Raw genomic sequence first — 25,437 nt, 5'->3', positions numbered from 1 at the left:
CTGGGCTCGAACTCCTGGACTCAAGCAATCCTCCCACCTCAGCCTCCCAAACTGCTGGGGTTATAGGCGTGAGCCACTGCGCCTGGCCCAGTCTTTTTTAAAAATGGACTTTTTTACTCTTTTTAAAAATTTTCTAAAAACTAAATGAACAACCAGAAAACCTAAATGGACAATCTTGGCAATTAAATCTAAGCTCAATCCTCCTCCATTGATCTGTTGTTCCCATTTGTAATTTTCCAAATGTTTTAAATTGTATTACCAAATTTATTCTTCACAACACAGTTGAGGCAAGTACAACAGGCATTATTCTCCATTTCAAAGATAAAGAAACTGGAGCTCAGGAAGGTTAAATGTCTTGTATAGGTCAAAGTCCATAGTGAGTTTTAACCCTATTCTAAGTCACATTTCATTGCTAATTTCCCAAAAGTATGACACTTTAATTTTACCCATCCTCCTTTTTATATTTTCATTTCAATTGAAATGAGTTATCAATCATTTACAATATGTAAAGCACTGTGTAGGAGATATCAGGGGCATTTAGGAAAAATAAAAACCAAAAAATCCTAGTTTTTCAGTGGGTTTACTGGGAAGACATACTAATAATACATAAATGAATCCAACATAAGACAAACAGTGAATTATTAGAGATCCTAACAAGTTGTTATGGGACAACTGGGAGAGTAAAGTAGCTGGGAAAGCTTTCTGGAAGAGGTAACATTTTAGACAGTCCTTCAGGGAAAGACAGGACATCAGCAAGGAAGGCTAGGAGAATTTTTAAGGCAAATAGTGCTTTCGCAAAGGCTCAAGAGGTATGTTTGGGGTCTGGAAGATGAACTACTATGGCAAAAATGCAGACCACTGCAGAAGAACACTGGTTCCAAAAGCAGGCAGGTGACACTTCCCAGAATCTTTGATTTCCGAGTAGGCAGTGCAGTCACTCCTACATTTGACCGGTCTGTAATTTGGACTTGCGTGGACTAGCCGGTTCTCTGCAGTAAGACAAGATATTTGAGTAGGAAAGTAGCACAACCAGCAGGTAGGTGTTTTGTTGTTGTGTGTGTTTTCAAGAGTTCTAATTTGGAGAGAAGTAGCTAAGGAGCAAAACTGGAAAAAGTAGGGGGACCAATTTGAAAATACCTGCTCCATAAAAAGGTAATAGGGTGCTTTAATTAAAGAATGGAAAAAACCAAATACATGTGGAAATTTTGCCAAAATAGATTAGACAGTTATTTATAAATTAAAAAAAAAAATTCCTGACTACCTACCATGGGCCAGGCACTATTATAGGTGCTTGAGATACAGAAGTAAATAAAACAGCAAAAAATTCCTGTCCTTAAAGAGCTTATATTCTAACGTAGACTAAGACAAACTGATTAATGAATAACTACATTATACATTAAGTGATCGGTGCCCCAGAAAAAAAACAGAGCAAGGCAAGGGGGACAGGGAGTGACTATTTGGAAAAGAAGGAAAACTGCCATTTTAAATAGGGTGGTCAGCATAGGCTTCACAAAAAAAGTAATATCAGAATGAAGACTTGAAGAAAGAGAGGGAGTTAGCCATGCAGGCAATACCACTCCAGTCCTAAGAAACAGCCAGTTAAAGCCCTAAAGGGAACTTGTGTTATAGATTCATGGAACAGCTAAGAGTCCAGTGTGGCAGAAGGAGAATCATTGAGGAGAATAATAGAAGAGATCAGAGAGGCAGTGGGACCAGACCATGTAGAGCCTTACAGACCCCTGGAAGGACTTAGGCTTCTAGCCTGAGAAAAGGGAAGTCATTGCAGGACTTTGAGCAGAGAAATGACATGATCTATGTTTTAAAATTATCACAGGGTTGGGAGCTGGGTGCAGTGGCTCACACCTGTAATCCCAACACTTTGGGAGGCTGAAGCAGGAGGATCACTTGAGGCCAGGAGTTTAAGGCCAGCCTGGGCAATAGAGCAAGACATAGAAATTCAAAAAATTAGCCAGACATGGTGGCACATGCCTGTAATCTCAGCTACTCAGGAGGCTGAGGCAGGAGGATTGCTTAAGCTCAGGAGTTCGAGGCTGCAGTGAACCATGATCACACCACTGTACTCCAGCCTGAGTGACACGGTAAGATCCTGTCTCAAAAAAAAGGTAAATTATCACAGAGTTAGGAGACTAGATAATGAGTCAGACTGATCAGATTTTAAAAATTAATTGACAGAAAAATAAATGAACACAGAGGAATCTCACTAGACTATAAGACTGGGAGTGTGAAGTGGAAGCACAGGGATATTAATGCAGATGAAGGAGAAAAGGAGGAAGTATAAACAAAATGTCATGATACAATGAAACATAAAGACACTGTTCAGCTTTCCTTAGATGAGGAATCCTTCATGGAAGCTTTTTTTTAAACAGTAACTTATTCTTTATGTACTACTTTATACTTTTTCAAAAATATTTTCATATCCCTTATCTCAGTTCACACAATAGAAGAATTTCAGAATTAAACATGGAGCTCATAGATAAGTTCATCTCAAATGCTAGCATTTCTCTATGAGCTGTCACATGATATGACCAAGATCCCACAGCTCTTTAACAGTAGAATCGGGACCAGAAGCCAAGTCTGACACATCACCATATACGCAACAGGCACTACCATCTTTGTATTACACAATAGGACACTAAAGCCCAGGGAGGTCATAGCACATATAGAATCACACATAAGGCAGAGGAACAGCCAAATTGAAAACCTAGCTATCAATTAACTCCAAGTCCAAAGTTGCTCAAGTAGAAGCAATCTTCTAAATAGTTTTTGCTTTATATTTTACCAGTGACACTGTAGCATACCTTTACCTTACTTCCTTTTTATATAAATTAGCATCTTATTTATCTTTACCCTAAATGCCTGCAGTCCAAGTTCTGAGGCATTTTTGATAGTTAACAGAGCTGTTAAAAGATTATAAGTAGAGGAGGTATAAACAGATTTATACTTTAGATATACTAGTCTAGTGAAATGTGGAAGGTGGGCACAAGGCAAGAGGTGAGGCAACCAGTTTGAAGGCTTCTGCACACGTCCACTCAAAAGAGAAAGTTTAAAACAGAGCAGTGGCAGAAGGAAAGGGAGAGGAGAGGTCATTGGAGACACACTAATGGTAAAATTTTTAAGACCTAACTGGATTGGGAAGGGGTGAAAGACAAAGGGATCAGGAGATAAGAAAAAGAAGAGTCAAAGATGATCCCAAGTTTCTTGCTTGGATAGTTAATGTACCATCGACTAAAATAGGGGATAGAAGAGAAACAGGTTTGGAGAGAGTTCACTTGTAGATAGGTTAAGATTGGGGTAACCTGACTCATTTAGGTGGAATGTCCATCAAAGAGTCAGATATATAAATTTAGAGTTTAGAAAGAAGTCAGAGCAAGAGATTGAAACCATTAACACCTATGTGGTAAACATCTATGCAATAAAGCTATTTCTCTTAAAGTTCTTTTTGAAAAAAGTTTTTATATGTCTAAAACAAACATATTACTTACTCTAACCAAAGCTTTACATATCTATACCTTGAAAACAAAAATCTTTCTTTACTGAATCTAGGTATACCTACCAGTGTGTAACCCTCTTCATCTGATTCAGGCTGAGACAAATCAGATTCACTCCTCGATTTGATCAGTCTATAATTTGGACTTGCATGGACTAGCCGGCTCTCTGCAGTAAGACTTTCACTCCTGTCTCACATGTACAAAAAAAAAAAGTTTTTTGATATAGGACTGTTAGTGAAAATAAAATTGAATGGAATTGGAGCACAGAGATAATATACACACAGTGAGGAGTAATGTCAGTTGATAGGAAATCCTGACTCTTGTCTAAGCACAAAGCCCTTCTCAAAATAATTTGCATGTCACTAAACTACAGAGAGATGCAAGTAACTTCACATGCTTTTTCACTGCTGTTGTCTGTATGTATGAAAACCTGTGCCTCATTTAATCAGAAATTTACAGTCCATGCTGAATCAGTATCAGTATTTACATTACTTTAAATTCATCCTACTCAATTTGCATTTCTTCTTTCATGTCTATGTTAACATCAGAACACTGTAACTTTGGAAACAAACCATTTCAGTGCATTAAGTAACACAGGGAAGTGAGTAGGTCATGTTTTCAGTGTCTAGTCAGTCCCACCTGGTCATAAGTCCACCCCCTTCAGAGGCACTTGTTGAAGGTTGCTGCAACTGTCCTTCTTCTCTTCGCTTCTGAAGCTCATCTATCACAGGACTTACTCCTAATATTAACAGGGCACACCGATGGATCACGGAGTTGCACGCAGCAGTGTACACATCCTGACCCTCAGGAAGGTCTGTGCTGACCCTTCGCTCTTGCTGAGACTGAGGAGGTGGATCATCAGCTCGAGCCCCAGACCCTGCCCCACTGTTCATTCTATCTCGGTCTCGGCTACGAGCTACTTCACGGGCTGAGAGGAAACACTGAAAGATTTCTGTAACATGCAACACAAAAACAAGGTCTTAACACATGGGGAGAGAAGAGCAAAGAAAATAACAATAAAAATAGTCAAAAAGTTTGGACCAAAAACTTACTGAAAGAGGGAAAAATTATTTTTTAGACATTATATACAACATAGTTAACTTAGTTAAAATTACATTTAAAATATATTATAATACTATATTTTCATTAAAAATTACATTAGGAAATACTAATCTGCCTTTATAGAATGTAAATGTGATCATATTTCAAATGTTAGTAATGAACTAGATCAGTTATTTTCAACATATGGTCCCAGATCAGCAGCACCCACATCATCTGGGCACTTGTTAGAAATGCAAATTATCAGGCCCACCCCAGACCTTCTGAATCAGAACCTCTAGGAGGGGGGCTCAGCAATCTGTGTTTTAAAGGCCCTTCAGCTGATTTTGAACCCCACAAAAGCCTGTGAAGCACAAGGTTAGATAAAAATAACTGCTTATTTCTAAAAAGTTCACAAGCTTGGTATGAAAAATTTGACGTTTCAAAAAAAAAAAAGACAAAATGTAAGTTACATTAGTTACAACAAAAAGTTCCCTTTCCCTTTCCAAAGTCCATATAATCCCTAACATCTACACTTTGCTGTATCTTAAACACATTAAATAAGCACTGCCACTAAAGGTCTTTGCTGAAACAGAATTTAGTTTTAATATATGGGACAAGATTGCCTCCAGAGTGAGATGGCATCACCAGGAATACCCATCTGACTCCAGCCTTTCCCTATTTCAAAGTGTAAAACATCAGTGGAGTTAACAAGGTTCTGATGCAGTGGTAGATATTTCACAGTAGAAATTTTTTGCACAAATTTAGAGTGAAGATAGTATTCTTCTTCTTCTTCATTTTATTTTTTTTGAAGATGGAGTCTCACTCTGTTGCCCAGGCTGGAGTGCAGTGGCACAATCTCAGCTCACTGCAACCTCCGCCCCCAGGTTCAGTTCAAGCGATTCTCCTGCCTCAGCCTCCTGAGTAGCTGGTATTACAGACGCGCGCCACTAGGTCAGGCTAATTTTTTGTATCTTTAGTAGAGACAGGGTTTCACCATGTTGGCCAGCCTGGTCTCGAACTCCTGACCTCGTGATCCGCCTGCCTTGGCCTCCCAAAGTGCTGGGATTACAGGCGTGAGCCACTGCACGCGGCCCAAAGACAGTACTCTTAATGGGAAACCCAGGCCAAAAAAGGTGGTAAAATACTAAATTCATCAGTTAATATGGAAGTACAAACTTTAAAAATTGATCTGTATATTTTATAAAATTGTGACAATATTTTTGTTAGGCTATTAAAAGTCCCTTATTTCCACAAAAATCAAAGCAATAAGCCCTCTAAGAGTCCAGAACTAGAAATCAATTAAAGGATTAAGAAAATGGTCATTGGTGTTTGGGGCAGACCTGGTTCTAATTCTAGCTGCTACTAACTGTGGCCCAAGTCATACAATTTCGCATCCTTAAACCTTAGTTCATCCATCTTTAGAATGAGGTAATACTAGAACTTTAGACAGCTGTGATAATGAGCTAATCTATGTAAAGAACTTGACCAGTGCCCAGCATATACAGATGCTCTAAAAGCACAGCTAGTTTAAAAAGTATTAGTTCCCAGATGACTATCATTCTTTACCGTAATTGAAGGTCATACTTTACTACATTTTCACCTTCAGTCTGCTTCTAGGAATTTCTAAACTAAGTTTATATTCAACTGCAAAAGTTCCCTCAGCCTAGGTTTGTAAAATACAATTATTTTCCTTCCCCATCTCCAACTCCCTTTACTCCATTTGGACCTTTTTCCTTTTGTTTAAATCATGTTTAGTCTTGTTTCAAGCCCCCTCAAAAATCATTTTTAGAAGTATGCAGAACACAAATAAGTTGATAATAAAGTAAGTGCCAAGTTAATTCACACATACAATCTCAAAACCAAATGCATTGCTGACCATAATGTTTTAGGGTACAGATTGAATGCACACTTTAACTTGAAATAGCCAAATCACTCAAAAGATACTAATAAATGTTTTAAAAGCTTTGACACTTCTCTTTAAACATATAAATAATTACCTTTAAAAACTATCTGTAGCCATAAAGGTATAAAAAGTTTTATTCACCCAGTCAATAGCAGTCTCATGTATATTCCTGCTCCCTATCGAAAAAGCAGTGTAGTCAGCGGGTGAAATTTTTAATTTTAAAAGTTCCACACATGGAAAACAATATGGCTTTCCCAACAGGCATAGAAAGGGGCTCTCTTCCTCACTGCTCAGAGGTCTTCGAGGCTGATGGACAACTTGTTGCCCCAGAGGATATATTTTGAATGGCCCTATCCGATGACTCATGGGTTTCATTTTACGCATGAGGCTCAGTGAAGCAGGTACTGACATGCCTGCTTTCAGAGCTTCTCAGCCCTGAATACGTAATCCAAAAGCATCAGAATAGTACTAGCACAGTTGTAGGAGCCCCTGAAATGTCAGCTAATACAAATTGAGATCACCAGCAGAATATAAAGTCCTTTTAGAAAAACTATGGAGAAAGTTTGCCTTTCTCTTTCAAGTTAGTTCCCCTATCACAAAGCATGCCACAGTTTGTATCTAGAAAGTAAGAAGGGTATACTCACTGCCAGCTGTCATCACTTCATGTTCCCGTTCCTCCTCTTCATCCTCTGGCTCCGGATGCCCCTCTTCCCGGTCTCTCTCAGCCTGTTCTTCCATTTCAGCTTCTTCATCAATAGTTCGAGTAAATGAATGCTCCTGAGGATCAACATCTGCAGAGTCCTGGTTTTCTGATATCTTAAAGAAATTATCAGAAACTACACTAAATACATTTTTTCCAAAATCTTTTTAAAACTTTAAAAAACCTTAAATTTTTTATCATGGAAAATACTGATATCAGTAATAACAATGAACTTTACTACAAAAACCCAAAATATACTCTCTTAAAGATTAGAAATAATGTATGTACACAAAATATATACAGACACATATACGCTCCTCCTTCCTCATTATTTTGATTAAAATGTCATGCTGCAAATTTATTCATATCCATATTGCTATTCAGCTATAAATTCCTACAGAGCTGCAACTTAGTAAGTTGTGATGAACACAATATCAAGCATAAAAGATAATTAAAGCACAGAATTTCCATTCCATTCCATTCTCTTCAAGTTGTTTATGTTACTATTACTCTGCATACATGTTTAATAACTCTAAATTTAAAACAGTATTGGTTTTCATTTTTTTTCTTTAACTTTGCCCCTGAACAAACCAAAAAATAGAAATCCGCTAAGGACAATGTCGATTTTATTCCCCACAGTGGTTACTACCTAGCAGTCATCTAGACAAAGGAAAGAATCCTTAAAACAGATACTCAGTCATAAATACCATTCAATATAAAGCACAAATGAAAAACTTTAATTATATCCTCAGATCCATCATAAAAGTTACTTGTGACTCATGACCATTAAATAACTTAAGAATTTTACAGAGATGGGGATACTGAGTAGTCAGACTCACACAGTACGTCATTTATCCCCATATACAAGTTTCAAATCTGAGCCTCAACAAAACGGCAAATTAATACATTTCATGGACTTTCAAGGTTACTAACAAACAGATCCACAAATATTAAGTCAGTACATGCCAAAAGTCTACAAATGGAGAGACAGAGCTTGGTTTTTTAAATCTGAGGACTAAATAATGGAGTGCAAAGCATTTGATTAGTTAAGTTTCAAAGTAAGCACTACGAAGATGTTTTACTATCCAGGCTTGCATTTATAATTTTATGATCATGTTATCAAGATTACCAAGCACTTCAGAAATTATCTCCTTTTTGCTGCAAGAATTACTTCTGGACTGTTCTTAACAAGTAGTTTCGGCCGGGTGAGGTGGCTCACACCTATAATCCTAGCACTTTGGGAGGCCGAGGCAGGTGGATCACTTGAGGTGTTCACACTACTCACTTAAGGAGTTCAAAACCAGACTGGTAAACACGGTGAAACCCTGTGTCTACTAAAAATACAAAAAATTAGCAGGGTGTGGTGGTGCATGCCTGCAATCCCAGCTACTCGGGAGGCTGAGGCAGGAGAATCACTTGAACCCGGGTGGTGGAGGTTGCAGTGAGCCAAGATCGTGCCACTGCACTCCAGTCTGGGCGACAGAGCGAGACTCTGTCTCAAAAATAAAATAAAAAAAGAAGTAGTTTCAATCTTCATTTCCAATGGTAGACAACTCTAATCATCAGAAGGCCTACTTCCCTTATATTCAGCTAACAATGATTCCCCATTTGATTGTTACCCTTTGGTCCTAGTTGTGTCCTCCGGAAAAAGGAACTCATTTATTTCCTCTCTTACAGAGAAGCTCTTTAAGTATTTTTAAGGCAGCTATTATGTCACATACACACACACACACACACACACACACACACACACACCCCTCCTTGGTTTTCACTTGTCTAAAATGAACATTTTTGATACTTTCTAGTCCTTATATGACATAATTTTTGGACTTTATCAATCCAAGGTATTTCTTAATGTCCCTCATAAATTATGGCACCCCAAATTAAACAGGGTAATTCAAATGTGGCCTGATCAGCACAAAGACAGGGATAGTAATTCCTATGATTTGAATCATTCAATTTGTTATTAATATTTATGCAGCCAACTAAACTTTCTTAGAATCCATATCACACTTGGTAAATGTGAGGTGAAGTAAATCTCACATCCTTTCCTTTTTTTTTTTCTACTAGAAAAAGAACTACTTAACATGTATTGAACATATGCAATGACCAAGGCATATTTTTTTCTCACATAAACCAATTTAGCGCTAGCTCTCACAGCTTGCAGAAAAATATAGAAATTAATTGATTTCAAACTTTACCCATCTGTCCCGTGATGATGACCTGGTTTGAATAAGTTCAAGGTTCTTGCAAGCAAGTAAACGACTTCGAACTTTGTATACACAACGGTACACTTCTGCTAAGTGTTTACCAGGTTGATATCTAAATGAAGAACCAAAATAGAAAAGTTACCTAATTTCTAACATCATGAGAGCAAATATTTGTCTGAGGATAGTTTTAAGTTACTTGCCGGCTTTCTCCACATGCTTGACTAAGTAAGTTTGTGTGTTTCAGAAGAGCTGCAAGAACAAATCTAGACACAGTGTCCAAGAGTGACTCATTACTTAAAGTTGCACTGTCCCAATCTGAAAATAAAAATGATGCATTGACATTTAAGAGGGCTCAGAAAACAGTTCAGAGGTAATTTTTATAGTTTTAGTCATCCAACACCTGAATTTTATCATCTTTCTAAACAGTTACTTAACAAATGCACCTCATTAGATCCCACTTACTGTTCCAAGTGCTGCGGATATAGCAGTGAACAAAACTAAATCCCTGATCTAACAGAGCTTATATTCTTAGGAGGAGGGGGGCGGGAGAGAAAATTAAAAAGAAAACATTAATATGACAGGTAAGTGCTATGAGGAAAAATAAAGCAGGGTAAGGAGAACAGGCACTACTGTATATGTGGGATTACTATTTTATATAGGGTGGTCTGGGAAAGTTTCTGATAAGGTTACATTTGTACAGAGATCTAAATGAAGTGGGGGAAGAAGCCATGTGAAAATGGGTCCCCTCAGAAAAACCTAGTGCAGGGGTCTGGGATGGGTTCAAGGAGGCCAGTGTGGCTGGGGTAAACCGTGCATGCACGGAATGGGTAGAAGACATCAGAGAGCTGGCTGGGGACCAGATCCCAATGGCCTTGCAGGCCAGTACAAGTCCTCCAGGTTTTACTCTGAGAAAAATGAGAAGCAGCATTAGAAGGCTTTGAACAGAGATACGACATGATCTGACTTGTATTTCTGAAAGCTGGCTCTGCTGAGTGGAGAACTGACTGACTTATAGGAACAGCAACAGCAGAAGTAATTATTGCAGCAATACAAGGGAGAAATGATAATGGCTCAGAAAAAGGTAAGAGCAGCAAAAGTAATGACAAGTGGCTGGAGAGTCCACATGTATTTTGAAGACAGAATCGACAGGATTTGTTGATAGATCAGATGTGTGATGTGAGAATATGAGAGAAGTCAAAGGTGATTCCAAATATATTTAAAATGTAGTTGGCATTTACTGAGAAAGGAAGACCACAGGAGCAGTTTTGAGGGTAAGAAGCTGGAATCAGGAGTCTAGTTTTGAATACTTTCCATTAGACATTCTAGAGGAGATAGCGAGTAAACTAATCGCATATACACATATCTGGTATTTGAAGCCATAAAAGTATATACTGTGAATACAAGTACATTTAAGTGGGTGAGAAATGAAACAACATTTCTTCAAATAGAAACAAAGACATCTAGTTGAAAACCCAAATCACAACATTAGATGATGAGGACTAGTCAGGTGCTTTTTCTTCCCTTTCTTTTTTTTTTTTTCTTTTTAAAGAGACGGGTCTTACTCTGTGGTCCAGGCTGGAGTGCAGTGGTGACTGTATGGCTCACTACAGTCTCAAAATCCTGGGCTCAAATGATCCTCCCGCCTTAGCCTCCTAAGTAGCTGGAGCTACAGGTGTGAGCTACTACCCTTGGCCTCTTCCCATTCTTTAATTCTATGTTGGCACACTAGTATTGTACTTTAACAATGTACATTTAACAATGTAGTACATTTCAAATGGGGGTGGGAGAGTTATTGTCCACTCTGCTCCCAGAGGGACTACTAGTCTCTGTTCGTTTGACAGATTTGCTAAATGTCTAGGCTACTTATAAACAAAACAAAACCAACAAAAAACACACTTGAAAAATTTTTAGCCTCAAATTAATTTTGGTTCTTAATTCCTTCTTAAAACTCTCATCTCCAGAGATAAAAATGTTATATGTTGGTTTTCATTTCAGTATGCCTAAGTCAGAAATTTAAGTTCAGACTTATCCTGCTTTATTGGTAAAAAAAAATTGACACGGACAAATATGCCAGATTTTAAGAAAATCTTACAGCCCACAGAGAATCTTAGAATGACAGTCTGTATTATGTACTAATTTTTTCCTCATCAGGCTCTTAAGAAATCATCTGTTCCGTGGAATTGCTTGCTATTCTGAGAACTGCTATGACTAAAAAATCCAACAAGACTCCATTTCAAGGAACCTAATACTCGATTTTAAAAGCACACTAAAATAACACCCTTTGTTGTGTTTTAAATTTAGCAGGTATTATTCTCCTACGCCATTTTAAAAATAATGGGTTCCTTTAAAACACCTTTATTAAAGTTATGCTCATTTCATACCAAAAAACAAAGAACGTTTCCACTATTTAGGAATAAAGTCTATGCTTGCAATGTAAAAGCAATACAACAAACGGACCCATACAACAAGTTTTTATTCACCTTATATCTAGATTTTTCTTTTAAGTTCTCACTGCAAGGTAATAAGTGATAATGTGGTATAGAAAACCTAACCGCATATCCCAAGCAAATGTTACAAATAAGAAATATCAGAAAATACACCTTAGAAAGTAAACTTTTTTCCTCCTCATTACTTTACTATTTAACCTCTGGTAGGAGTCACCATAACAGAATGAATGAATAAATGATTAAGAAACAAAATGGGGCCAGGTGCTGTGGCTCACACCTGTAATCCCAGCACTTTGGGAGGCCGAGGCGGGTGGATCACCCGAGGTCACAAGTTCGAGACCAGCCAAGGCCAACATGGCATAAACCCCATCTCTATTAAAAATACAAAAATTAGCTGGGTGTGGTGGTGCACGCCTGTAATCCCAGCTACTTGGGAGGCTGAGGCAGGAGAATCGCTTGAACTGGGAAGGCAGAGGCTGCAATGAGTTGGGATCACGCCACTGTGCTCCAGCCTGGGTGACAAAAGCGAGACTCTGTCTCAAAAAAAAAAAAAAAAGAAACAAAATGGATGAGATTAAACATTCAAAGGTGTCATCTTACTAGTAGATCTGAATAATACGTATCTCACTGCATTTTCTTTATAAAAAATAAAGGCCAATAAAAAGTAAAAATGTATTTATTTTTGCCATTTTTATCACACAAGAAAGAAAATCCAAAAAAAGGGACAAAACTAATGACAGGATAAGAGAATGACACAGAGAAAGAAAACTAGAGACAGGCGATTCTGAACAATTCTGATCATTGTTTTAAAAAAAGGAGCTAAAAACAAATCAGGTACATTCTTTGAAAATACGTACATAAAATTAATTTTCTTTGTTGTTGTTGTTTTTTGATACAGAGTCTCACTCTGTCACTCAGGTTGGAATGCAGTGGTACAATCTCGACTCACTGCAACCTCCGCCTCCTGGGTTCAAGTGACTGTTGTGCTTTAGCCTCCCGAGTAGCTGGGATTACAGGCACATGCCACCATGACCAGCTAATTTTTTTCCATTTTTAGTAGAGACAGGGTTTCGCCATGTTGGCCAGGCTGATCTCGAATTCCCGGCCTCAAGTGATATCTCCCAACTCAGCCTCCCGAAGTGCTGAGATTACAGGCGTGAGCCACTGTGCCCAGCCTATAAAATTAATTTTCTTAATCAAATAATATTAGAAACTGAAATACCACCACCAACTCGCATAGTACTTTACCATGGTACTTAATAGTATATCTTATCTCAAACTGGTATCTTCACCAGCACTCTAGAGTAGGCAAAATGTTTTATAGATGAAGAAATACTGACCACACCTAGAGCTAAGACTTCTAAGTACACATCCTTTTAGTTATTAAACCAGGGCTTGCGAAGAGAAATAATCATTAAACAGACTCTTAATTGTTAACAGATCCATTTACATAGCATGGAATACAACAGTCCTCCCTTATCCATGGTCTTGCTTTTCATGGTTTCAGTTACTTGTGGTCAACAACTATGGTCCAAAAATATTAAATGGAAAATTCCAGAAATAAACAATTCTTAACTTTTAAATTGCATGCCCTTTTAAGTAGTATGATGAAATCTCACCAAGTCACTTAGTAACCCTCTTGGTTATACAATCTACTGCTGCAGTATCACAGTGCTTATGTTCAAGTAACCCTTATTTTACTTAATACTGGCCCCAAAATGCAAGAGTAGTAATTCAGTTAGCATATTATTATAATTGTTCTATTTTATTATTGTTGTTGTTAATGTCTTACAATGCCTAATTGATAAATTAAACTTTACCATGGGCAAGTATGTACACACAGGAAAAAAAGTAATGTATATAGAGTATGGTACTACCTGTGGTTTCAGGCAATCTACTGGGAGTCTTGGAACATGTCACCCACAGATATAGGGAGACTACTATACTTTAGTAAAATGATTACCTACAAATGTATTATATAAATCTCAATTTTCACACAGTAGGTTTAAGTGGAATACATGTATATAAAAGAACAGTTACACTATTTTCCACAAAGGGAAAAACAAATTGTTTAAAAGTGTTATTCATAAAATACCTTTTCCTATTAAAAAAAAAAGGGCGATCCCTATGAGTTTCACTTACATATCTTGCAAATATATTTGTGAACACTATGAGCTAACTACAAATTTACTCCCTTTAGCTTCTTTATCTTACCTTTACTAACAGCATAGTCCTGCATGCTGATCCAAAGGCTTCGGGCAGGCTCTTTAGAACAACCCAACGCCAAGTCTACATAGACAGCAATTTCAGGCCGCAATTTATAATCAAAAGGCTTCTGTTCTTCATTTCCAGAAAGTGCTACTTCTAACAGGCAACTCATACATTTATCTAAAAAAAATACTCACGTTACCAATTTTAACATCATAAATTTTGGTGCTACAAATAAAATCTTACCACATTTATTTAATGATTATGAAATGATAAACCTCAAACCATTTTAAGTAAACATTACCAAGGTAAAGTCCTTTAATGTTTTACAGTTGGAGGTGGTAACAACCCTCTTACATTCTCCAGAAGGATGTGACACTCTACCAACTGTGACACTCCAAAAAAAAACTCTGGCATTTTGCAGTCAAATGCTTTACCTCTCAGCTATACCCCCAAGCTCTGGCGTTTCGGCAGGCAGAGACCAAAGAAACTAAATGTCCTACACATGCAACAGTTTTGTGTAACAAAAAACCACCTTGTTCAAAACGGAATGATACCCTCTTTGAGAAATGAGGAACACTGAAAAAGAGACTAGATCATTTTTTTTTATAGATTTAAGTAAAAATAATCAGTTAAAAATGATCCATGTAAAAGATACCATGAACAATTTCTCAACTGATATTTGTATTTGTACAGGTGGTTCCTAACTTTCCAGTGGGACATCTGACATTCAGAATTCATTTCACGTTTCAAAAACAAAGAAAACCATGTTCTAAGTGATGATGAGGTTCTTGGGCTAGTATCAAAAATCAATTTAACCCATAATATAACTAAATTATTGTATTGTTGTAATTTTACAAAGGATAATACCTTTTTCTAATACATACAAATAAACAAAATTTTAAGTTTCATGATTTTATAATTTAAAAAGTGAAAATAACATTAAAAAGAAATTGATTTTATTCATATTAAGGGCCAGTTTAATTGAGTAAATATAGAAGAAATATGAGGAGGGTAGAGATAGAGATACTTTTGTTCTCAGGAGGTCCTTTAGGACTGTCACAAGGTTAAACACTGACAGCAGTGGAACTATCTTTATCATGTTAAATACCCCTTGAAAAAACATGGTTTTACTTTCTTTAACAAAATGTTTCATAAACACCAGTCCAACATCATCAGCCATGGCCAAAATCACTTTCTGGTTCATAAATGATGAATGTACATTCATATTTGGAAACGGAGGAAAATCCTCAACTGCTTCCCTCACTCCCACTCTCCAACCCTCCAAATCCCAAAGCATACTCTTTCTTTTTGTTTTTTCTTCTCTTTTCAGCTCTCCTTCTTTTCTCCTTTCCTCTCAATCTCTCTTAGACTTTCCTTCATGGACATATTGAGTCTCTTTCTCTTATCAGAGAAATAATAAATTTTAGATCTAATAATATCATGTAGCCTGTCTAATCCAAATCATTATTTTATAGAACCAAAATGAGAAGCCTAGAGAGATTAAAGGACCAATTCTAGATAAAACAACTGGATTATCTGGGGTACCAGATAAGTCTTCATGTTCAGTCTAAGAACTAGTCTGCCAGCAATATATACAAATGGAAGATGATGCAGAAGGGAAATCTTAAAGGCACTTTAAGTGGCGAAGAAAAAATTAGGACATAATATACTGTCAGCATGAAAGCAAGACAGGCTGGGAGGAAAAGAGGCTACCACTCACATCTGAGGGGTGCTGCACTGATAAGTCATGGTTAAGTACTCTTACAGGGCTTTACATTCTGTGAAGCAGTTTCATAACCTCCAAGTCTTGGAAGATAAGTGATGAAGCATTAAGTTAGATGACTTGCTCAAAATGAGTAATAAATATGACAGAGTAGGACCAAACCTACAATTTCTATTTCTTTTGGGGGCTCTTTTCACCATACTGTGCTGCAGGATTTAACCATTTTTCTTAGGGCTCCAAGTCATAGCCCCAGATTCCCTACACTGCTAATGTTGCAATTGGTGCCTGTCAGTTCTCTATTCAGCAAACTCAGAATAGAGAAATCTCCAACTAAGGTACAAACAGGCATGCATTTTAAATGCTGCAGAGAAGCACATTACCCAATTGAGGAGTGTCCATTTCTACACCATCACTGAACAGTGGCGTTTTCATCCAATATGCAGTGTCCTGTTCCTCTGGAGACACAGGGGAGCCCTGAAGCATGCCACCAAGACATCGCCCAATAAGGAGAGCAATTGTTCTTTCTAGATCCACAAGCCATACCCAGGACTGAGCTGGTTGAGGTAATGGCAGACCAGCAGGATCAATTAGTTCTGGCCCTCCTAAAGACAAAATCATTAGTTATTGTGTCTTTATCTGGTACTTTTAAGATTCAGAGTATTTCTCATGGTCACCTACTGTATTGCAGTAAGATACTGATGTAAAATACTTTACGATGAAAACACAAATTATAATACTTTCTGTATTTTTTCTCTTTACCAGACTGATTTAAAATAATATCCAGAGAAGTTATGCTATCAAACAAAATTTTCCTTGGTAAAGTTAATAATTTTAAGATAAACATTAAAACAACATATGACAACATTATTCCGATCAATTATATTCCTACTTTTCATTATCCAGACCAAAATTCACTATCTTTAGGGAGTACTCTGAGTTTATTCCTCCAAAATCAACACACAAATTTATCCATTAAAATGACATTCAAGATTGTTTAATGCTTTTTAAGGCTTGAATTCAGAATTGTCTTAATACTAAGCTCCAGACCCAGGCTTTCCTTTTTTTTGGGGGGGTGGGCACAAAGTCTCGTTCTGTCACCCAGGCTGGAGTGCAGTGGCGTGAACCTGGCTCACTGAAACCCCTGCCTCCCAGGTTCAAGCGATTCTCCTGTCTCAGCCTCCCAAGTAGCTGGGAGTATAGGCATGTACCACCATACATGGCTAATTTCTTTATTTTTAGTAGAGGGGGGTTTCACCATGTTGGCCAGGCTGGTCTTGAATTCCTGACCTCAGGTGATCTGGCGGCCTCAGCCTCCCAAAGTGCTGGGATTACAGGTGTGAGCCATCACACCTGGCCCAGACCCATGCTTTCTTATTGTACATTTGTTTTTAGAAGTTCTTGACTTCACGAAATGACAGCAATAAGGAACCCATACCAATGAAATAAAAATAGAGATTAACAAATCCAAAAAGTAGTTACTTGAAATGATAATGGATAAGTTATCTAAAAGGAAAATGGATAAACGATTAATAAAATTACTCAAGAAAAAAAATGTCACAAATTTGAAAAATAGGAATAAAGAGGATATAACCATAGATATACTAGAGATTTTTTAAAACCATTAATATTATAAACAACTTTATGCCAATAAATTTGAAACCAACAAAATAACATTCCTAGAAAAATATACATTTCCAAAATGGACTGGAGAAGAAAGATAAGATGGAAGGGAACATTAACCACTAGAGAATGAAAATTGTCAGAGTCTGTCTACAAACAAAACACCAGGGCCAGATAGTTTCATAGATAAATTCTTCTAAAACTTCAGGAAGAGATAACCCCTACCTTACACAAATTATTTCAGTGAACAGGAATAAAAGGAAGTTCCACGTTCATGGTATGAGATTAGTGTAATTTTGATAGTAAACACCAAGAAAGGATAGCATGAAAAAATGAAATTATAGAAAAATATCAGTTATAAACACAGATGAAAAAAATAAAATAAAATGACACCTTACTCACCTGATAGAAATAGACCGAATCTTAGCAAGTTCTGAGACACTTTAAAAAAGAAGAAACTGGCCGGGCGCAGTGGCTCACGCCTGTAATCCCAGCACTTTGGGAGGCTGAGTTGGGCGGATCACGAGGTCAGGAGTTCAAGAACAGCCTGGCCAACATGATGAAACCCTGTCTCTACTAAAAATACAAAAATTAGCCGGGCATAGTCATGCACGCCTGTAAACCCAGCTACTCGAGAGGCTGAGGCAGGAGAATTGCTTGAACCCTGGAGGCAGAGGTTGCAGTGAGGCAAGATCGTGCCACTGCACTCCAGCCTAGGTGACACAGCGAGACTCCATCTCAAAAAAAAAAAAAAGAATAAACCTGGAAAAACTCCATATAAAGCCTAATCAACATCCTGATACGGCTGTAAACTTGACACTTGGACTAACTGACACTTGATCACTGAACTGTATAATGTTAAAATAAGATAGGCCCTCAAGGTCATCTTTCTAACCCCAACGCTTTTCCTTTCGTGCACCAGTCCAGGATTTTTTCCAATAAAATAAGAGGCCTTACTTAAACTTGAAAAGTTTTTAAGATTTCAGTGATGAAATTCCTTTGATAGCCTTGGGATAGATAGACTCCAGTGGAAAAACACAGTGATGTGTGCAACAGGAACAACTTTTGTCAAGGGCATTATTTGCTCTTTTATTGTCTTTACTTACCATGAAGAGGCCACTGTAACTCCTGGTCTTCTAAAAGATCAGCAGCTGGCAGGAGTCTATTAAGGCAATCAAGAGGTGGCAACAAGTCGAGGAGGTAACTCAATAAAGGCCGAGCCACTGACACAGGGAGTAACAGCAGGGAGTTAACAATTTGGCAGAGCATACTGCCAGCAGCTGAGACGTATATCACATCTATGAAGGGAAAGAAATTAAACATGGGACAATCATTTCAAATGAACTTTAAAAAAGGAACCTAAGAAATATTATTTTAGCCTGGAACTAGAGTAGACTCATTCAATAATTCTCTGTTGAACACCTATCTGGTAGCTAATGTAGCATCAGTGTTTATTCCCTTTCAGAAAGTACACCAACAAACACTTTATAGCAAAGCATATGCATTCTCCATACCAACAAATTGAAAGGATTATAAATGTTTTCCTTAAAATGCATCACGAATTTCTCATTCGTTAATTTATCTTCATTTTATAATTTACTCAAGAAATATTTACTGACATACCAGGCACAGTTCTAGGTGAAAGGGACACAGCTATGAGCAAAGCAGTCAAAACTTCCTGTCCTCTTGGTGCTTACCTGCTAGTGAGGGAATGTTTTCATATTTTTTAAACTAAATTTACTTTTTTAAAAATCAAGATCACCTTAAAACATGTGTTTTTATAATCCATATTGGTTTTAAATCAATTTTGTTTCAATATTTCATTGTATATCAGGGCAGAGAGGGCCATTCAGAAATGAGCTCAGTTTGAACATATTTTAGTTGCTGTGGAACAGCCAAATGGAGGTATCTAATGAGGAATGGTTTCAGTTTCACAGCTTGTTCCTTTCATTCTTTTTTTACTGGGGGAACTTCAGAGGTGGCTGGTTTTAGATAAACATTAAATTTTGTAATGTTTGGATAACAAAGAAAAGACACCCAGTATGCAATTAAAGAATGGCTCTAGGACTCAGGAAACGTGTTCTCAGCTAGATGGAAATACAGGAGTCATTAATATATACACGGCTGTTAAAGACATTGAGACTAGATAAGACCATTGGGGGAGGAAAGAGGATTGAAGGCAAAATTCAGAGGATCCTCAACATTAGAGGGCATGTCCAAGGAAGAGGAGCCTATAGGAAGCCACTGAAAAAGAGGAGTCAGAGGAAGGAGAAAAAAGGACTGTGACTACCCAGAAGCCCAAAGAATTTCAAGAAGGAAACTGAAAAAATGGTAAATGCTGAAGAGAAAGGTAAAGAAACAACAGGTTTAAAAAAATAAAAAAAGAGCAGATTAAAAAATCTTACTTTATGCCATTTAAAATTAATCTTTTTGAGTTTATATCAACCAGTGCCTTTAAATTAGGCCTCTGTCATGCCAAGTAGACTCTTTTCAAGATCAGTCACTGCTAACACTACCCCTAAACCAAGACTAAAGGAATCTTCAATACAAAGGAGATTCAAGATCGTTCCTATTCCAGTCAGAGGCTTCTGGCCCTCTTAAGACTTTGGAAAGGCAAGTATTCTTGCTTCTTAATGACTGATTAAATTTGAAATGAAATACCAAACTCACCTCTTAATTTTTCTCCAACACTGCCATTCCAAGGACTTTCTTTGAGCAAATTTGCAGAACGTGAATAAATATCTGTGGCATGAGGCAACAAAAGCTGAAGATGTTTATGAAGCAATGCCACACTGCTTGAGTTCTAAGGAGAAAAAAGTTCCTAAATTACTACTTTGAAAGACTCAACATACAAAAATATCATGGCCTATCCAAATATCTGAGTTTCAAGGTCTCTGAAAGATCACCATAAAAGATAAATAATCACATACCTCACTAATGTTATTGATATGGCAAAATGCCAGCAGCTGTTTCTGTAGTGAACATAGCAGTTCATGAAGATGAGCAGGCTGACTGTTTTCTGATGATGATGTTCCAAGTAGAAATTTATCACTATTCTTTTCTAGCTCTCCAAATGCTTGATCCTAAAATGACACACACAAAGGAAGTTTATATTTGAAGTGCTTGAAATTGAAAGTAACAACCTACCATAAATCTGATTTAAGCAGCATTATATGGGCCAGGTGCAGTGGCTCATGCCTGTAATCTAGCACTTTGGGAGTCTGAGGCAGGCAGATCACCTGTAGTCAGGAGGTTGAGACTAGCCTGGCCAACATGGTGAAACCCCGGTCTCTACTAAAAATACAAAAATCAGCTGGGCACGGTGGTGGGTGCAGGAGGCAGAGGTTGCAGTAAGCCAAGATCGTGCCATCGCACTCCAGCCTGGACGACAAGAGTGAAACTATGTCTCCGAAAAAATAAAAAGGGCCGGGCGCAGGAGCTCACACCTGTAATCCCAGCACTTTGGGAGGCCAAGGTGGGCAGATCACGAGGTCAGGAGATCGAGACCATGGTGAAACCCCGTCTCTACTAAAAATACAAAAAATTAGCCGGGCGTGGGTGGTGGCGGGCATCTGTAGTACCAGCTACTTGGGAGGTTGAGGCAGGAAGATGGCGTGAACCCGGGAGGTGGAGCTTGCAGTGAGCGGAGATCGTGCCACTGCATTCCAGCCTAGGTGACAGAATGAGACTCTGTCTCAAACAAAACAAAACAAAACAAAAGCATTATATCCTTTCTCCTATTACCAATTTTTAAATATTTGCTATAATCCTTATGATACTAGCTATTAGATGGTAAAATTCATCAAGCTACTTCTATTTTTTTCCATTAAAAAAAATAAAAGCAGCTGGGTACGGTAGCTCACACCTATAGTCCCAACACTTTGGGAGGCCGAGGTGGAAAGACTGCCTGAGGCCAGGAGTTCAAGACCAGCGTGGGCAACACAGCAAGACTTCATCTCTATAAATTTTTTTTTGTTTGTTTTTAATTAGCGGAGCATGGTGGTGCAAACCTCTAGTCCCAGCTACTTGAGAGGCTGAGGTGGGAGGACCACTTGAGCCCAGGAGTTCGAAGCTGTAGTGAGCTATGATGGTGCCACTGTACTCCAGCCTGGGCAACAGAAAGCCTGTCTCTAATAAAATTAAAATTAAAATTAAAAAAGAGATATGACAACTAAATATAATGTGTGATTCTGCACCAGATCATGAAGGGAAAGGGCTGGGGTCAGAAACTGCTATAAAGGACATTATTGGGGCAACTGTAGAAATGTAAATGTAGACTATATATTAAATAACAGTTCTGTATCAATGTTAAATTTTCTAAATTCAATAATTATTCTGTTGTTACGTAAGAAAATGTCCTGGTTTTTTAAAAATACATACTTAATATATGCTTACATACTTAGGGGCAGCCAGCCATCCGCAATTTACTCCCAAATGATTTAGAGAGAGAAAACAAATTTGGCTGAAGAGCATAGGGGAATTCTTTGAATGATTCCTGTAACTCCTCGTGAGTTTTAAATTACTTCAAGTTAAAAATATTTTTTAAAAAGAGATGCTTAGTATATTTAGAAAATATCAAAACTCTATTTTAAAAAGTTAAAAGAGGCCAGGTGCAGTGACTCACGCCTGTAATCCCAGCACTTTGGGAGGCCGAGGTGGGCGGATCACGAGGTCAGGAGATCGACACCATCCTGGCTAATGCAGTTTTAGTCTCTACTAAAAACACAAAAAATTAGCCGGGCGTAGTGGCAGGTGCCTGTAGTCCCAGCTACTCCGGAGGCTGAGGTAGGAGACTGGTGTGAACCCGGGAGGCAGAGCTTGCAGTGAGCCGAGATGGCGCCACTGCACACTCCAGTCTGGGCGATAGAGCAAGACGCCATCTCAAAAAAAAAAAAAAGCACCATTTAAACAACCACTCAAATAAAATGGCTGCTACTATAATATTTTTTGGTGTATTTCTTTCCTGATTTTGTCCTTTTAAAATATTTTTCATAATATTGTACTGCATATTCTATTTTTAATCTGCTCTTTTCCAATGGAATCATAACCCATTTTCATAAACCATGTATATATAAAATATAATATTCCATTGAACACATATACCATAAATTATTTAACCACTCCTCTATTTTTAGATATTTCTGCTATTTCCAACTTTATTTCCTATAAATAATCATGTACTGAATACCTTTAGGCAGAAAATTTGGTCTATGTATACAATATACAAGATAGAATATGGGAAAACTGTAGGGCCCTTGCTATAAGTTGTTAGTTAGTACTGTTATTTTAAAATCTTAGAACAAATTTGGTTTAAATCACATCAGAAAGAGACATTAATTTATTATTTCAACCCAAAAGCAGTTAGTATTTTATTTCCATTTCCATATAATATATAAATCTGCCTCAGCCCTAATATTCCTTACAACTTTGTTGTAACATTCCCTGTAACTTTGGGAAAAAGTTTTGGTCATTAACAAACGGCTATATACACAACATTGTTCTTATCCATTTGCAGCCATTACTCCTTAACATCAGATTAAATTTACATTCTGAAACCTGAAAGAAAAGAATTTTGCAGGAAGAATTTTCACTCTGACTTAGTGATTAACCTTTTAATGTGGGTGGGACAGAGCGCTAAGACTTGTATTGGAAGAAAAAGAGTACATAGACCAAGCCCTGAAGAGGCATAGGAAACAATATGAATTGATACACAAACAATTCAAAGTTAAGTTGCACAGTACACTCTGATCCTGTAAGTGCTGATGAGTACAGAGATGTGTAGTTATACACATCTCTAGCTAGATGGGGTTATTTGGGCAAGGTTTCCTAGAATAGTCAAGTCTTACATCATGATTGGTAGAGAAAAACAACAGGAAATAGGTGTACAATGTACAATTCTGGAAAAAGATGAGCTCAGATAAGAACGGTGTTTGAGCCAATGATGAAGGGTCTGAAGGGTGTTGCTGTTGTTGTTGTTGTTGTTTTGAGACAGGGTCTCGCTCTGTCACCCAGGCTGGAGTGCAATGGCATGATCTCAGCTCACTGCAGCCTCTGCCTCCCGGGTTCTCCCACGTCAGCCTCCTGAGTGGCTGGGATTATAGGTGCCAGCTACCATGCCTGGCTAATTTTTGCATTTTTGGTAGAGACAGGGTTTCACCGTATTGGCCAGGCTGATCTCAAACTCCTGACCTCAGGTGATCCATCCAATTCGGCCTCCCAAAGTGCTGAGATTACAGGCATAAGCCACCGCGCCTGGCCTGAAGGAGTTTTAATTTAATACAAAGAAGCTGTATTCTTTAATATAAAGAAGTTATTTAATACAAAGTTATTCCAGCAGTGAGATGCTGAGAAGAGACCAGCAATAGTGACAATAGCTGTAACACCATTAGCAGTGAATCATAATGATCTGGCTTAGAACTCAAAGAAATGGCAGGGGAAAAAAGATGAATTTAAGAAACACTAGAGATTTAGAATTAATGGCATCCTAATATAGGGAAAGCTATAAGGTCCACTGTCCTCTATCCTACTGACCAACCTATTCTCATTCAGTACCAAGTACATTGTTTCATTATAAGATTATGTCTGGCAAGGTTAATGCCTTGCTCATTATTCTTCTCTCTAAAAATGTTCTTGACTATTTTATTCTGTTTATTATTCTACAATACCAGAAAAATCTGGTAAAATTGTAAAATAAATCCCTTTGAACTTCTCAATTACATGTTATTTGGTCCCCACAATATTTCAGAAAATCTGACATGTTTTTCCCCTTAGGGGAGAGGGGTCTAGAGTTTAATTTCTATCAAAGGTGTTTAAATGTCAAATTACCTTGACTAAAGAGATCCCTACCCCTTTATTCTTCTTTTACTGCAACGAAAGAACAACTTACTGTATAAAATCCTAAATTTCTTAAGAGGGTCTTCATCAAAATTTCAGCCAGGTGGGTATCTGGATGGCAGCTCTGAGTGCCATAAGGTTGATCTGACAGATTTCCATAGCCAGTACACACAGAAGATAGGTCAGTTGCATCAGACGGTGAACTATAGCCAAGTAGGGAGGCTACGTGGGTATGATCTTGCAAACTTGTCAGAATGATATCCAGTTGCATTCTCTAAAGAACAATAAAATATGAACAAGTAACTAACATTTGTTTTAGAAAATAAAACAAAAGGATCCCAGAAAAAAACTACACTAATCCACTTAATATCTTATTAAACAATCATCTTCAGGAAGTATGTAATTATAAAAACTACCCAATTAATCCCATTTAGGAAACAGGATTTAGGAAAATACAACTTATAGATTTTTCTTTTAGTCTTCATTATAATACCTAAATCTCTAAGCTAACAAAGCATACTATGCATAATATTTTAGTACTATAAGTAGAGAGGAGTACGAAATGCCAATAAATAGTATGACACACGATTCTACAGCGTGACATTACCAATGACAACTACTTATTCTAACATTTAAAATAAATCACTTGAAATCTAAACTAACGCAAAATATTCGTTAAAAATCATCTGTAGGCTGGGTGCAGTGGCTCATGCCTGTAATCACAGCACTTTAGGAAGCCAAGGCAGGCGGATCCACTTGAGTCCAGGAATTCAAGATCAGCATGGGCAACATAGTGAAACCCCCTCTACAAAAAATACAAAAATTAGCTGAGCGTGGTGGTGCACACCTGTAGTTTCAGCTACTCAGAAGACTGAGGTGGGAGAATCGCTTGAGCCCAGGAAGTTGAGCCTACAGTAAGCCGTGATCATGCCACTGCACTCCAACCTGGATGACAGAGCAAAAACCCTGTCTCAAAAAAAAAAAAACAAAAAAAAAAATCTGTGGGCCAGGCACAGTGGTCTCATGCCTATAATCCCAGCACTTTGGGAGGCCAAAGCAGGAGGATCATTTGAGGCCAGGAGTTCAACAACAGCCTGGGAAATACAGCAAGACCCCACAGCTATAAAAATAAGAATAAAAAAATTAGCCAGGTGTGCTGGCACATGCCAGCAGTCTTAGCTACTCCACAGGAAAAAGCAGTAGGATCCCTTGAGCTCCAGGAGTTCAAGGTTAGAGTGA

The 25,437-nt window shown here is 37.8% G+C and overlaps 1 protein-coding gene across 7 annotated transcripts in view; it reads right to left on the bottom strand.

The window, feature by feature from the left end:
- Positions 1–25,437, bottom strand: part of HERC1 (HECT and RLD domain containing E3 ubiquitin protein ligase family member 1) — a 231,466-nt gene that overhangs the window by 97,073 nt on the left and 108,956 nt on the right. For 5 of the 7 annotated variants that reach the window (XM_033189823.1, XM_033189828.1, XM_033189825.1 and 2 more), the window contains exons 14-24: positions 24,251–24,472; positions 20,295–20,447; positions 20,035–20,167; positions 18,471–18,662; positions 16,125–16,346; positions 14,025–14,198; positions 9,564–9,678; positions 9,355–9,475; positions 7,098–7,269; positions 4,149–4,488; positions 3,575–3,695 (exon numbers count right to left, since the gene is read on the bottom strand). In XM_033189823.1, coding sequence (XP_033045714.1) covers positions 3,575–3,695; positions 4,149–4,488; positions 7,098–7,269; positions 9,355–9,475; positions 9,564–9,678; positions 14,025–14,198; positions 16,125–16,346; positions 18,471–18,662; positions 20,035–20,167; positions 20,295–20,447; positions 24,251–24,472 — 1,965 coding nt within the window. The remainder of the gene's footprint in view (positions 1–3,574; positions 3,696–4,148; positions 4,489–7,097; positions 7,270–9,354; positions 9,476–9,563; positions 9,679–14,024; positions 14,199–16,124; positions 16,347–18,470; positions 18,663–20,034; positions 20,168–20,294; positions 20,448–24,250; positions 24,473–25,437) is intronic. The other 2 variants (XM_033189827.1, XM_033189829.1) reach the window with 1 other exon arrangement.

Source organism: Trachypithecus francoisi, unplaced genomic scaffold (genome assembly GCF_009764315.1).
Source record: "Trachypithecus francoisi isolate TF-2019V2 unplaced genomic scaffold, Tfra_2.0 Lachesis_group3, whole genome shotgun sequence".
Lineage (NCBI taxonomy): Eukaryota > Metazoa > Chordata > Mammalia > Primates > Cercopithecidae > Trachypithecus > Trachypithecus francoisi.
This window is presented reverse-complemented; position numbering and strand designations above follow the sequence as displayed.